We start from the raw sequence: 16730 nt of genomic DNA on the forward strand, positions 1-16730 counted from the left end.
CATCAGCTGAAAAACATGCCATCAGATGAATACTGGTGAAAATAATCTGAGCAGCAGTGCATTTGTTCCAGCAGCTTTCCTCTTTCCGCTCTCATTCTCTGTCTTAAAGTTTATGGAAGGATATACAGCTACACATTATAAACAGGATACAACCCTCTATTGAGCCCCTTACCCTCAGCTTTTGACTACATGTGTTAAGGGAGAACTCGTGAGCTCAGCTCATGCCAGAAAGAGGGTGGGAGGCTGAGATGCCCTCACTACCACCCAAGGGACTGTACTCACGGGATTCTTTGCTGCAACAAATTTGGCAGGAGGAGTGAAGTAGTGTTAGGAAGAATTATGTCCTATATCTTTCCACAGAACCTGCTTGAACACATCTTTCAAAGTAATTTTTCCTGATCTGCCCCAATACTGGCACAAAGGAAAGGCTCCCAGCCTTGGGCTAAATGAAAGAAGAGGTTTAGATTCCCTGCTTATAGTCCAGTCCTTAGCTCTGGCGTTGAAAAATGGGACCCAGCCAGGCTGGTGGGTCACAGAAGAATCTGGACACAGGAACAGTGTAATTCCATAATACAGCAGAGGTCATCATTGCCCGTGGCTAAGCAGCACTGATTCAAAATGGATTTTACAATTGTACAAAATACTCTCAAAAGCAAGAAACATGTTTTGATGGAGGGAGGAGATTTCCAAAGAGCACCCTGAAAGATCCAGGCAGACTGCAGGGAATATAGACAACACACACTCTCCAAAGATGCCAAGAGAACTCACATTTACATCGGTATCAGTGATTTCTTCAAGCTATCTGATTGCTGTGGCAACTACAGCCAGAAGTTATTTTATTCCTTATTACTATTCACTGACTTTTTGTCTTTTATAAAAGTAGATAAAAGGAGGCCAGAGCAGGCTAGTTTTGCAAGATACTTCACAAAAAATATAGCAGTACTCAGAGTAAAATGGAACACGACTGGCAACTGAAATAAATGCAGTGCTGCACAACCCCCCTCACTTTTATGAATTAGTGTCAGGGGACTGTTTTTGGATTTCACTGTCATTGCTTTTGAACACATGCATTGAAATTTAAGGCAACTCAATTATCATATTAAAAAATTAAGGTGTTTTGTACAGTTGAAAAACACAGCATGTAATTTTCTGATACTATGAATGTTTGGAATCTGAAATTTATGATTGATGCATTTTTCCAGCCAAGTATTCCGATTAATTTAAAAACTGAGCCATGGGGCCTCACCTAAGATAAAAGACCTTAATTAAATGACATCAAATTACACTCCATAATTTTTCTACTCATAAAAGAAAAACCTCCTACAGAAGAAATATAATACAACCAAGATCTTTGCAGAGAATAGGCAAAACAAATGCCATGATTTACATGTGATCTGTGACTACAGGCACATCAAGATCTCCTTTTTCCTCACTCTATGATGACAACATGCTCAGCCTTTATCATTGAAAATATCACATGAAGCTACTCTTGTTTTGCTTCTTCAAAGTAACTTAATTACGTAAGCAACAACAACAGATTGCTGATGTTTTAGTTTTTAATACAAAATACTACAGGCAAGTTGCTCAAAAGACAAATAAACAGTAGGTATATTTAAGAAACCTTTATTTATTGCAAACAACAGTTTGACAATTTGAAGAACAAAAAAGGTCTCATCCTTTTCTGTTCATTGGTAATGTTCCCATGGAGCAAAAACAAATTTCAAATTTCAAGTAAACAGTTTGAATTTTCTTACACAAAACTCGTCACGTAAAACAGCTGAAAAAGTTGAGCAACAGAAAAGTTAATTTCCAAGAAGCAAATGTGAGGCTTTTCCCCATTTGTATTTTGCTAAATTTACCCTTTGTTTAGAAGAAAATTCAAACAAAAAAATTTTGAGCACATATCCCTGCACATACGCCAAGAAATAACATGCATTTTTAGATACTCAGTCACATGAACAGGTCTGCACTGCATATTGTAATTGATGTCAGACAAATTGCTGCCCCACATTTTTACGTATTGCAATGCATTGCTGCAAAAATTATTTATGGAAAATAGCCTTAGCTACTCCCAGAAGTAAGAAACCTGATCAAGCATCCATGCCCATGAACCAAAGGCAGTTTCAGACTTTCAACAGATTGCTCCGACAAATCAGGTAATAAATTTCCATCACTTGCATGTGCCAAAGTAATTTTTCGCACTCCTAAATGTGCAAACAGACAAAGCATTCTATTTCAGATGAACCCAAGTACAATGAAACTAGTGGGTTTGGTCAAGTTTATTGTTGCTGCAAAGAACTAGATGTGCTGCTCAAAGTTCACTCTTACCAGACAGAGAAAACTTCAGAACATCTATGAGAGCAAGAATCGGAATATCTACCTTAGTGGCAAAGACTAATGCAGGAACTAACTCCGGCAGCCTCCAGGCAGACCACTGCACTGAAAACGTCTGCTATTGTAGTGGTAACAGATCAACATGAGAAAGGACTCCAGTGTGCAACAGCTGAGTTCCTGCTGTCTACTGATACCAGTTTAACCACCATCTACTTCTGAAACACTAGAACCAAAAATTAAGGCCCCAGATAGTATATCTAATGCCCGTACAAATCCCAACATACTTTCTGGGATAGGACGGACACACCATACCTAAAAAATCCCTGTAAGTAGGAACAATCCATTCTGGTGCAAAGCATGATAGAGAAATGAGATCTTCCCAGGCTATTAAATATAATGGCTTATATACAGTTTGGTTTTGGCTTTTGACTAAACAATGCCTGGAATATTTTTCAAACTGTGAACCTGTTCGATCCAGAAAGGAGGAAAAACTTAATCAGGGTAAATGGACAACGTGTGTATTAAAATGGATCCTCTGCAAACCCAGCATATCTTGAAATACTTCTAATGCCACAAGGGATGGCCAGCTCCTCTTCTAGTCCAGTTAAACTGGAAACAGGTAGTCACTAGTATCTTAGAAAAGAGGAAAACCAGGAAGACTGTAGAATTCTTATGAAAGTAATGGGGTTTTTTCTAATATTCCAGTTAAATTTACAGTTTAAGAGAAGCTTTAAAGACTTCAGCTGAGAAGAATCATTATAAACTTCTTGCTGTAAAACCATGAAATACATCCTTTTTTTTTCTCTGAAATGTGGTATAATTTTCTGTAGAACTTCAGAGAATGTTACGACATGGTGCATGCACATGCAAGATGCTTAGTGGGTTATTTCTCTGGTCTTCTCACATGCAAATGCAGTTGCTACCTGGAACTCCCAGACAGTAATTTAAAGTTTCAGATTTGTGGAATTACAGGCTCTTAGAACACTAATCTTTTCAAAAGCACTACCTGTAGTAAGCAAGCTGAGTTGCAGCCTTTTCCTTTCCAAAGGAAATACATTTTTACTCCAGTTATTTCCTTGCAGCACAGTTGCTTGTCCCACTCGTTTCAGTGAGTACAACAGTGTGTCTGTTTCAGCACCAAGAGATCGTTACTTCGGAAACAAAATTGAATCAACTCTAAAATTTACTTGATGTATTAATATTCATATGCAATTTATCTCAAAGATTTGCCAATTTTAGAAGTCCTGTACATAAGGTATTGAAACAAATGTTTAAAATTGATACTCCCTTTTTGTCCACAGTTTTCAGTTGTACCAGAAAGTACTCGTGAGTAGTTCTGCTGTGCTAACTAGAAGTCTGTGAGACACATCACATGTTGTCTCACTGAACCAACACAATCTGGATACAGCTTTTCATCCTGGAAGACTCCTTTTCTTGTCAGTCCTACCTAAAAGACAAGCACCTGATTGATGACTCTGCTTCACAAGTGAGACTATTTCCAGCAATGCTAGAACTCAAAGATGGACCATCATGTTACACAAATACCAAGTTATAGTAACTATAGGCTCTCAAAAAGTCACCTGGAATTAAAAACAAAACAACACAAAATAACAAAACCCAACAAACCACAAAAGGACAGAACACAGAAAAATCTGGAAGCATTGTTTTAACTCTACCACATGAAGATGACTAGGCAGTATATTTTTTAGTTGATCCTGTAAGAATACATATGAAGAGCACCTTTGAAGAAATGGCAAATCTTCACTCAATATTCAGATCATAGCAGCAGAGAACACAGTATATTTAGGAAGACTTGTAGCAAGCAACAAAAACCTGTGTTTAGAGTTCTGTGTTGTACAGATAATGAAATCCTCTAACAAGCTACACAACAAAGCAATAGCATTCAGATCAGATTTTTTTTTTTTTAAACAACAAACTCTTTTTAGGTGATATTTGAAGACCCAAAAGGTGTTTCTGCACAACTCTTAAAAAACACGCACTCATTTGTCACAGAAGTAAAACTTGCATTACATATTTGACGCTTATTTTGGAAAAGTAATCCTTCAAACATATTATAAACCAACTCAGACATCTCCTTGCACACACAGTTACAGTTTCTCTCACTACTCATATCTGTTTCATACTTTAACAAAGGAAAATGTCTTGTTCAGAATGCAGTAACTGTGAAACTGTTAACAGCTCCCATCCCAACATAGCTGATAAGTATAGCTCCAAGAAGCAGCAGAGAAGGTATTTACTGAAGCTCTGAAAAGAAAGGACAGCAAACATGACCTCCTCGTTGCAGACACAAACTCGAAGGGAAAGGTTTCATGGATCCACCAACAACACATATTTGCATTAAAACTAGGATAAGCAGCATTCACGGATGTTAAAACCAGAAGATAAAAGTGTTACAATTCATTCTGAGCCAGACAAAACAGGACACAAAATTTCACCATAAGACCCCTTAACAAAAATAGTACAAAACATATTTTCATGACTTTCCTCTAAGTTCGAGTGAACCTCTCAGAAAAATGCTCAAAGATCAGGAGACAGAGAAAAAAGTCACTCTTCATTGCAAATGCCAAAAGAGACTGTTGGGATGATTAAATATTAACAGTCGCATACTACTGCTATCCCTCCCATTCATACGATAATTTAACAATATTTAAAACCTGTCTATAAAACTTGATTAAAATGTTACTTTGTCTTTTTGCAATACAATGCAAGGCTTATCCACATGCACAATAAAGGTACGATTTTCAAATTTAAAATTTACTGAAACAATGTAAAAAGTTGCATAGACTTCCAGTTTGCAAAGCATTTATTTTAGCTTAAAACAAGTCAATTTTACTGAGTTTTACAATGAATGAGCATTAGCTCCTTAAGACAGAATGGCTATCTAAATGGTGTTTTGAACTAGCTGAACTAATCCTATTTTAAACTGGATTTCAGATAAATCACAGCAATGATGATGTACATGACAAAGTCAGAAGACATTTCCCTGGGGTGGGATGGATGAGAAAGCAAAAACAAAGGACAAGGAATACAAGGAAGTAAAATAAGGAAAGATAAAGCAAAATACACTAAGCTACATGGAATAAGAGGGATGTGAGAAGTGGAATAATGATGCTAAAAGGCAACACTAGAAAAGATTTGCTACAATCTATTAAGAAATATAGGATGAACTACATAAAGAATGTTTATGAAAACTACATTTCCTAGTGTATTAAAATGTTTATAACTAAAAATGGCACAGAGTAAAACAGCGAACACTACCTCAATTGGTGTGAGGACATTGTGGCAATGGCATCAATATTTTCTATATCAGTAAGCTGTTCACAAATAGACTTCGGCTTATGAAGAGATACCTTTATAAATTATGAACCTTTTCAAACATTGGATTTCACCTAGTTATTTAGCATAATATATTCTAGGAATTAGGAAGTTGGGCAGAAAAAATGTAAAACTGAAAATACACAGGAAAAATCTGAAGTTCAAAGGCACTTTCTCCAAAATCTGCCTGGCTGAACACTCAAAACATGATTTGTAAAAGAAACACAGTTACAACATTATTCTTTCCATGAACACTATTCCTAGTATCACTGTAAGAACCTTATTCTAAATACAACAGCAAAAACACTGGTATCAGAGTCAAACATTTTCTTTCCTTGGAAAATATGTCCCAAGTTATTTGAGAGTATGTAAGAAATATATAACTTCAGAAAACAAAAAATACATTAAAAAACACTGCAGAAAAATTATAAACCTGACTTTAAAATGAAGGTGTTGCTCATGTGTGTGACACAGCTACCAGCATCAATGCCAATCAGGTAAAAGCCATTAAAACCTTTACACACATTACTAAAACTTTCTACAAAAATAACCACATTCAATCCAGACTAAAAAAAACATACTTCAGAAACATTTTAGAAAGCATACATGCACTGTACATGGCTCTGAGAGCTCTAAAATTACTGATTTTCTGCACATACAATTGTGTAAATTCAAAATCTATTCTTCCGAGACTAGAGCTGAATTCCACCAGGAAGTTTTCAGTATTCCCTATCAAGAACATGAAGGATTCATGTGAAATCTTTAGACTAAATAGACAATAAAGATATAATAATTTTACATCTAATTCTAGACACCTATTATTAGAAATTGAAATTTTGCCTGCTCTGAACTTCAAAGAGGGACAGGGGAAATATTCATATTTCCAGGATAAAGAGAAAACATTTAACAAGAAGGCTAATATTTTACAAATAAGTAATATATACCCTGAATTATTAAGTCTTTAAGAGTTAATACAAACAGGTTAGTAGATAGAGAACCGATGTAGCACAATAAAATTCATTATACAGATATCACATCTGTACACATGCACATATAGTTATACATTCACAAAGATGATTTCTACACAATTTCTTATCAGACCAACTATGTAAGAAAACACTCTAATCTCAAATTCATGATATACCTGGAACTGCATTCATAAATCACCCTGCATACACCTGAAATCCTCTCCCCCGTCACTTTATTTGTCTGTTCTGAGACACAACAACACTATAAACATAACTGTGTAAGAAATTTAAATACTTTAAATGCTAAACATTAAGAAAAGAACCCTGACCAGTTAGTAACATCGATTTCACAATGTAAAATTATCTACTAAAGTCTGAAACCAAAGAAGCCTAAGTTAGAACACCAAGACGAAACGCAATCTTATAAAAAAAGTGTTAAATCTGCAGAAGAGACAATGAACCAAATATCAAACCTACAAACTATTCTGAGTTATTTCCTGTCCATATTACTAATTTGAAAATGCCAGCCAATTGCTTACCAGCTCATTTCCTCTTTTGGCATACAACGGACCCTAGAGACAATAATGTCTGAATTCTCCTAAAGTCTGAACCTTTTTGTAAGCTTATTGTCACACAGCCTCAAGTGTGGAGGCTCCTCAAGAGAGTTGTATTTATAGCGTAAGAAAGGCAGATGTCAAAGCATGCCTTGGAAAACCTCACTTCAGCTCCAATTAAAAATACAAAAGAATCTCATGGTTTGTACACATAGTATTTCCCACAACTCTAGCACCATGTATTTAGTTATAGTAGTACCAGACCCTTATACAGATACACTTAAACCAGTTTAAATCATACATACAGCAGTTATGCTTCACTGGATAAATTACCAGGTTAAACTAATGTAGCTGAAGTATAGCTTAAGATGTTCCCACATTAGATACTTGCCCTGCAGTAAATAAATTGTTTCAGGTTCACTGTAGCAAGATTTCCAATAACAACAATCCCATAAACAAGTTTTGCTTTGTTCCTCAAAATTACCATATAAGCAAGCATGTAAACTAACTATCAAAAGTTTGCATTTAATTTCTAACCACAAAAGTAGCAATCTAAAAGAACAGCAGTGTGAAAGATATAATGCAATTAACATTAAAAAAATCTTACCTTTATTAGATTTGGATGACTTGTTCTTGTTAGGTTTAAAACAAGAGCCCCTTGATTTATCTTCTCTATCCTTAATAAATTTCTGCACATCATCCAAAGAAAGCTTTTGAAGGACAACTACAGGCTTAGCTCCTTTATTTAGATCTTCAACTAGCCCAATCTTCTCTACCTTGTCCTTCTGTTCACCTCTAAATTCAGTTTTCCTTGACTCCTGAGTAACATTGCCATCTTTATCACGCTTGATTTTTGGAATGACAAAATGTTTCAATGCGCCAGATCTTGCCCCCAACAAATAACTAGGAAACTCTGCTTTATTGTCAGCATGTGCTTTATTAGTATCTACTTTACTCTTATTACCATCTGTCCTTCGCTCATCCTTGCTGTTGGGTGATTTAAAACCAGGTTTATCAGGTCTTGATTTACTAGAATCTCCTTTACCTTCCTGCTTAATACGAGGGCTGTCAGGTCTTGATTTCTGATCCCCAAAAGAAAACCTTTCCCTTGATTCACCAGACTCGTGCCTATGTTTCCTTTCAAATTTCTCAGGTTTCAAACTATCAGATTTAATACCATGCTTAGAATCATGTTCATTTTTGTTTGAGGATCTCAAATATTCAGGCCTTCTAATCTTTGATGGGTCTCCTCTGTATCTCTCTGACTCCCCCCTGTCCTCAGATCTTTGTTTAAGGCTATCATGGTCACGCCTCGGTGTATCAGAAGCTGAACGCCCATCAGGCCTTTGTTTTGTTGGATCAGATCTACTTTCAGGTTTCACCCTTGAAGGATCAGATTTCACATCTAGTTTATGCCTAGGTATTTCAATTTTCTTATCCGACAATGGTTTGCTGGAATCCCTCCTATTATCATGTCTATGTTTGGGCGTTTCGGGCCTGCCTTCCATCTTCTGTTTCGGCGTTTCAGGCCGGCCTTCAATCTTCTGTTTCGGCGTTTCAGGCCGGCCTTCAATCTTCTGTTTCGGTGTTTCGGGCCTGCCTTCACTCTTCTGTTTCGGTGTTTCGGGCCTCTGTCTTATTTCCTGTTTGCCATTATTTTGTTTTCCCTCATTTTGTTTCACCTCCATTTGCCTGCTCTCATTTTGTTTAGATTCTGTCTGTCTGTTCTCATTTTGTTTCCCTTCCATTTGTCTGCTTTCATGCTTGCTTTCATATTTAGCTTCTAACTGCTTGTTCTCGTTGTGTTTACTTTCCAACCGCCTGCTCTCATTTTGCGGAAATTCCATTTGTCTGTTTTCGTATTGCTGGATATCCATCTTTTGACTCTCAAAGTCTGACTTTTTCCGAAAAATCTCAGGATGGTTTTCAGGTTTAAATTTAAGAATTCCAACAGTGTCTTCTTGGGGAACACACACAAACCCGTCGTTATACTGCTTAATTTCTTCAGGTTTTTTGATGGCATCCAAATCCTGAGTTACTGTTGCCTGAGAGTCTGCTCTTCCTGCTTGCTGCAGATCAATACTAACCATCAACGCTGGTCTCGCCCCATTTCCTGCAGAACCTGTCTCCTGAGAAGCTGCTCTATTTCCTCCAGTAGCACCTCCAGACTCTGGTGGTTTGTTTTCTTGTTTTCGCTTCTTCAGAGGCTTATCTGCAAGTTAAGCAAGAAAAAGCACAAATTATATGTATAGACTGGTGAATGTCCAAGCAAGAATGTTCATGCCCCTCCACTCCCACCTATTAATCCTCCTCAGCATGTATGTGCACACACAACAAAATCCATTGAATTTAAAAGCAGGAACAGAACTTCTCTAGCTAATATTTGTTAATGTAGTCAGATTATCAATCATTGTCAGTCTGCCAATCAGTCATTAAAAAAACCCACCCTCAAAACACATGAAATCAAAGTTCCTGTATAATTCCCAAAAGAATCATCTAATAAAGCAGCTGCAATACATAAAGACAAAAAAACCCTCCTCACACGAAAAAAAAAGCCCAAACTAATCAATTATGCTTGAAGCAAATGTCTGCAAAGAGAAAGTTAAGGTGCACCTCCACAACCACTTTTTGAGGAATACTGCTATAAAAGATTCTCTTCTGCAGATTCAGCCTGCTTCATTACACATGAACTACGCAAGGATCTGCAATGATCAAGACAGAAGTTCTCCCTACTTGGGTTGGTGCATCAGTTGGACTTCACACATATTTTAGCGAGGGACACAAGAACAATGAACAAAAATTATTAAAGTAACTCCAACATTCCATGCTTCTTTTTGAAGCAAAGATGTATACAAAGAGTTGGAGTCTACACCATAACATGTACCTATCAGGCGGGGGGCCACTACACACTTGAAAGCTTGAGTATTTTCCCCTTGCAACCATAATGCTTTTCATGGATGAAATAAAAAGTTCAGTGATAGTTTTACGTAGTGTGAAGAGCCTGACTCTGAAATAAGCCTTTCACTTTACACTAAAAAAATCACTGAGAGTACAATGCAGAAAAATAAAATGAGCCAACCACACCCCCTGTGATTTGGTAGTATTCATAGAAATGAGAAGCCCAAGGAAGTATCCAAAACAGTATGTTCTGTTCATTTAAACTACAACCTATTTACATTACCAAGATGGTACTCTTAAAATTAATTTCTGCCATGAAAACCAAAAGCCATACCTGCACTAAGATTTACATTCTCATTTCTTAACTATCAGTGTGTAATTTTTCAAAAAAAAACAATGACTTTCTTTGGAATCAGGGAATACAACTTTAAGTCTAAGGAATAACTAAACATAGGTTGGAAATTCTGTTGTAGATCTGTTGTCAAAATGTCTAGACCACAAAACTCATTTTGTGCCTAGATTTGTGGTGCCTTATCACCAGATGCAAAGAGCCAGCTCTCTTTTTGGGAACAGAACAATGAATAGTTAAGGAGGATGCAATCAAGAAATTGGGAAATAAACTCTAATCAAAAAAAAAGCCATACCACCCTCTCAAACTGTAAACCAGAATTCTGACATATGACTTCTAATTTCTTCTATATTTGTAGAAGATTCTTAGTTAGAAAAATTAAAACTTTGAAGGATCATCTCCAAAATTAACATCAGAACACACTGTCAATTCCAGTGATGTGAACTGGCTTTTCCCCCATCATTTTCATTCTCAAATCTATTCGTACATCTCTAACTTCCTAAAACTCCAACAACATGGAAAACATTTAATGGTTGGAAGACAGTAAAGACAGATACAATAAACTCCATGCAGAAACTGGTCGACTGCAAATAAGGAACTTCTCAAAGTTCAACAAAAACCTGTAGAATGCCTGTCAACTTTATGATAGACATGTGAAGCAAAATAGATTTGCCAAGTCAAAGAATCAAAGGTGCAATTTCTTAGCATGGAGATTTTTGCTTTTTCTGTACTGTGACAACTGTTGTATTCATATGAGAACTTACATAGATTAATTTCCCTACAGTGCTGATTAAAAAGAATATATTTTTTTGAAACCTACATGCAGTGACAAAAAATCTCTTTTCTCCCGTGACTAAGAGGGCTTTCACCTCACTGAGCTTCATGGTCATGAAGTAGAAGCTCCTAGACTACTAGGTTTCAAATGTGTTCGTTGCTTTCTTTTTAAACATACACGTTAATACACATACATCCACACATATCACTACTTTATTTCTAAATTAAAATTCTTTAAATTTTGAAACACAAATGGAGAAACTTCTGTTCTTAGAAAAATGTCAGTCAGCTTTTTTATTTTAACCCAGCAATGTCAGCCACACTGAAAAAACCCTGTAAAGCTCTGACGGTGGATCTAACAGTAGCCTTTAAGACATTACTGTTCTCAGTTATCTGCCCCATTTCTTTAACTGAGGTTATCGCCTGTAGCAGAAGGGAACACGCATTCAGATTTCCACAAGTGCATTTCACGGTCCAGTGCATCACCTTAAGGCACTAATGAAGATGGTTTGGCATTAACCTACCAGGCTGAACAAGTCAGTTAAGAGCCAAGGAAATGTTTCCCTTTGCTACTATAGTAGCAAGGCATATGGCCAGGAATTGTGATGCCTTAAACAGCTGTAGCTGGATCAACCAAAACTCACCTTTCAGAGCCCTCATGCTAAAGGCCCCAAGATTAAACCACCAAAACAACTCAAGTAGGACCAGTTTTCTCACTTGAACTTCTGCAACTGACCAGGCTCAAAATGCTGCTGCTCTTCATCATTGAAAACGTCAAATTGTAAGTTGAGAATATGTAAGCGGATTATCACATCACAACTTGCCATACACATTCTCTCGAAATACAGAGCTCTTCTGATGCATCTTCTTCATTTCTCTTGACAACTGAATACTGATGTTTTAGTAAGTTATTACAACCACAACCTGTTGACACCTTATCTGAGAAGAAAGGGACACCTTCAAAGTTTTCTTTTCCTAAATGGCAAGGTGACTGCGGAGAGAGTTACAGATTATTCACAGATTTCTTCATATTTCCAGTGCATCTTTCTTGATGGTGATCCTCAGAACTAGGCTTAATCATTACTGTTTTGCATCTAAGAGATTTCTGGATATGGGTCAAAAAAGCTGGCCTAAGTATATGAAAATATCAGGTTGAACTAGGGCATAAAGGTAGGATGAGTACACAGTACCACTATCTTCATCAAGTGTAATGAAAAAACTTCATTGAATGAGCACAAAAACTTTTTAAGTTGCCATGACAGCTGCACAAATCTGAAAGCTGAAAACCACCGCTGGGCTTCCAGGACTTTGTAAAATCTTAACTCACTTTGAACTATATGAGAATAATCAACAGAGAATCAGAGAGGTGAGAAGGGAGTAATTACCCTCTGAAAAAAGACATCTTCGTATCTTCTGTTCTGCAATGAAATATATGCAAAATTGCATACATCTACTATGTTAAGGCATGAGTCCAAATATCCCTTACGGTTTTGACGAACAAATGAACTTAGGAACTTTTACAACATCCATTCACATATACTTCATATCCTTCAAGGCACCAGCATCCAAGCTTCATCCACTTGAATCCATAGTTAGTATTTTTTTTTTTTTTATTATTATCAGGATCTAGGACTTTGCCAAAATATCAGACTAATGTATTTCTTTCAAATCTTGCAGAGCTAGATTCAAAGCTTGCCACAGTTCTGAACATGTAGGCTCACACACTCTTGAGACCGAAAAGTGTGATCAGCCTCTTTTTGCTTCACTCTTTGTAACAGTTTTCATAATAAAAGGAATATGTAGTAAGGCACAGAAGAGGTATCCAAGTTTGTTGTTTTCAGATTCTTTTCTTTTTAGAAACATTATTCACCCCTCCCACTCCCCCACCAAGAATGCAGATATATCCATAACATATCTACATTTTGTTCAATTCCTTGAACACATTAATGACAGTTCAGAGCACAGTCTGATCCCAGTTATTCTCTTCTGTACATATCATTTTGGCTTGGCAAATCTGCATGCATGTTCTCTTCACATTGCAACACGCTCATCAAAAGGCAGTACCTTGGTACTTAAATCAAGATCTTAAGTTACCTTCTTCTAAAAAATAGTAGAGATGTTCTGTCAAATTAAATGGGTCACTGTGGTACAAGAAACAAAACATTACCAGAAACACAAGTTTGAAATAGAAAAAAAGATTAGCTGGATTTCCAAGCGCTTATCATCTTATGAACAGTATTACTGGAGACAGGTTGTGGGCTTCATCTTTGGAAATATCTGTGTGTCAAAACAATCTTTCAGATTTAGAAATTAATGAATTACTGCGGAACCTTTGTGCAAAAAAACCACTGCACTGGAATAACCAGATACTTTCAAATACATTTGTGCTGCAACTGCGAGTCAGCGATGGTTTGAAGAATATCTGTCCTGAAAATGGATATGCTTGGAAGCTGAGCAAGTGTTAAGGACAGCTGCTGGATGAGGGCAGCTGTATTAAAGAAGCATCTCCATTCTTCCATTTAACCTGAAATCTTTCCAAAGCAGCAGCCAGAACACCACTAGTGATGAAGTCTCTGATGTTACTGCTTTCTTGCAAACCTGATGATTGCATTAAGTTCCAGATTAAACTCTTTCAACAAATTTCTAGAACTGCTTGTCCTAGCAAACTGAAATGGGGCTTTTGTAACTATCTGTGAAAAGGTACCAAGTCTGAATAATAACCATGTGCATGGTTGTTAAGCTTCATTTTAGCAGAATGGTAACACTCCACTGTATTAATACTGTTTGGTAGACTCTAAAATCCAGAGATTTCTGAACGATCTTGAATGATCTCGCAGACACAACAGATAAATTATCACCTCCCCGCTTACACCTTCTCAGGGATTCAATTGCAGGCTTCATATCCAAGATGATTAAAAGTAAATATACTCCTTTCAGACTGAAAAAGATCGATCCTCTAATGCTGAATTCTGGATGAACCATTCTGAACACTCCAGTATAAACTTTCTTTTTTTAAAGCTTAACGTTTCAGAGTTTTGTATTGCGAAGCTCTCACACTCTTCAGAGATTACTGGGATATGCCTCCACTCATTTGAAATACTACTTGCTTGAATTATTTAAATCAGCAATGAATAAATTTAACCCAGATATACCAATCTTAAGCAGTTATTACTTATTGTCAAACCTTCAATTTTTAAATAACATCAGAGATAAGTGAGACAGAGGCCAATTACAACCTTACCTTATTTAAGCTAACAGTCAAGATTAGGAATTCTCTACAGGTAACACACAATGATATGTCTAAATAACAAGTCTACATTAACTGACAACTGTTTTCTTAGTTATTTTTCACAGATCTCTTCAAAGCTGTCCAGGCACCCTGTCGTGTGTCGTCCCCCCGCAGTGTTCTGTAAACCAATCAATCTAATCTAGATACAAGGAAGGTTTAAAATTACTTTAATGGTACTGATGAATAACCTATCAATGGAGTGAACATTCAGCACTACTGAACATGAGAGTTTGCGCCCACCTGATCTCCCTCCAAAGCCGTATTTCAATAAGCAAAGAATTGAACAACTAGAGAGAACTCTTCCCATCAGTAGAAGAGCTTCCCACAGCACTAGCTCCTTCCCTGGAAGGAGAGACTCCACAAACACAAGTGAAAAATTTTGTTCTCACCACTTGCTCCCTTACAGAAGAAACTAAGAAAGTACAGTCACCAACCCGGTATAGGAAGCTTTACAGAACAGAACATAATTCCAAAGTCTCTAAAGTAGAGACCCAAGGGCTTCCAGCTGCTGCAGTTCAGAGGAAGGCACTTCTGAGATTCTGAACAGAAACAACTAATTTTTAGCTATCTATTAAAAAATTTTATCAAACTTCTGGTCACTGTGCAAAAAGGAAAGCCCATCAGGAGGGATGTCCAAACTCATTCAGGACAAAACACCAAAAAGACTACAGGAGTCTCTGACATGCCTTAGGCTGTAGCAGACTTCAGAATCTTCATTTTGGTAAATTTTTGCTTGTCTTCTTAAACATAACAATAACGTAATCAGCATAACTGAAGAATGAAATATGTTCTTATGAATTTTTCTACTTTAAGGATGTCTGCTAACTCATTATTCCCTGTCAACTATAGTAATACAAAACAAATATCATAACAAGAATTGAACTACCAAAAAGTATGATCAAGCATCTACACTTGTTTAGAGATCGGAAGCTGTAACCTAACCGCCCTGAATTTAATATTGCTTTTACAAACAATATGATTTTAATATATTTATGAGATACTTTTTTCTGACACAAATGTTGGGTTTTATCCATTGCTTTGTGAAGACTTATAGCTTTGTAAACTCAGTTGTTAAAATATCTGAGCAAAACCTGAAGTGTAATTACTGTGGAAATACAGCATCTAATTTGCAATGCAGCGTCTAATTTTGCGAGCAAAATGCAACACACTAACAGCAGACTTAATGAAAAATACCTATTTTATGTATCAGTTACAGATAAACATATACAATTAGCTTTTAATTCATTTGTATAAACAGCAAACTTCAGAAATAAGCAATAACTTTGAAATCTCCCTTCCAGATGTTGATTTTATGCTGACATCATACCTTGCAGTCAAAAATATCTTCAATTAACTAGATTTAGTAACATTTGTATTGCATTATAATGAAAAAAAGTCAGTATCTTCTTAGGTTGATGTCAGAGCGAACTTAGTGGCTATGAACTATAGAAATACTGGGTTTAAACTCTTAATAAGGTTTACTACTTATACATGCCAATTCTTTATCAAGAGAAGTGACTAACCTAGAACAAAATCACGTCATTACTAGGTAAGTAATATTACAAATACTCCCATCCACCTAACAGGTACAATGAAGGACATACACTACACGCAAGCTGTATTTAATTTTCTAATCTTAATTTATGCTACAGATGAAAACCCAAAAGACTTCTTATCAAACAGCCACGTTTTAGGTATTTTCTACACCTGCTTACAAGAGCAGGTGTCTGCGCTAACTGGACAACCTGGGATAAACGGGGAATTTGATTTCATGTTTCACAAGAGCATCAAAGTAAAGTAAACACTGTTTGATTTCATGTTACAGAAGAGCATCAAAATAAACACCATTAAAAAAAAGTCTCTACCTTTTTTTTTAATGTGTTTTTCACTGAATCAGTATTTCATTCTTTATAAAAAAATATAAAAGAAAGTTTTTCCTAGATAGATGGAAACATCGCTTCATTGTGGTTTCTCTAGACAGAAGAGGAATTTCTTCTCCTTATTTTTTCTTAAAACACATCTGAACACATATAGACCTCCCCCCCCCCCCCCCCCCCCCCAGTCTCTCATCTATAGGAACTGGAGGTTGCAAAGCTGCTTTTTCTTGGGAAAGCTATATGATGTGCCAGCTTCATCCATTACATCACACTATGAAATGAAGACCTAATGAAAGCTAGTATACACAAAATTTATGACAGCTAATTCTCACACTGTCAATCTTCTGCAAG

The 16730-nt window shown here is 36.5% G+C and overlaps 1 protein-coding gene across 4 annotated transcripts in view; it reads right to left on the reverse strand.

Annotated features, from left to right (window-relative positions):
• Positions 1 to 16730, reverse strand: part of NIPBL (NIPBL cohesin loading factor) — a 173146-nt gene that overhangs the window by 59653 nt on the left and 96763 nt on the right. For 3 of the 4 annotated variants that reach the window (XM_075411749.1, XM_075411746.1, XM_075411747.1), the window contains one exon: positions 7800 to 9404. The exons of the other annotated variant lie outside the window; for it this stretch is intronic. In XM_075411749.1, coding sequence (XP_075267864.1) covers positions 7800 to 9404 — 1605 coding nt within the window. The remainder of the gene's footprint in view (positions 1 to 7799; positions 9405 to 16730) is intronic. 4 annotated transcript variants of the gene reach the window in all.

The sequence above is a fragment of the Opisthocomus hoazin genome, chromosome Z (assembly GCF_030867145.1).
Source record: "Opisthocomus hoazin isolate bOpiHoa1 chromosome Z, bOpiHoa1.hap1, whole genome shotgun sequence".
In the NCBI taxonomy this organism is placed as follows: domain Eukaryota; kingdom Metazoa; phylum Chordata; class Aves; order Opisthocomiformes; family Opisthocomidae; genus Opisthocomus; species Opisthocomus hoazin.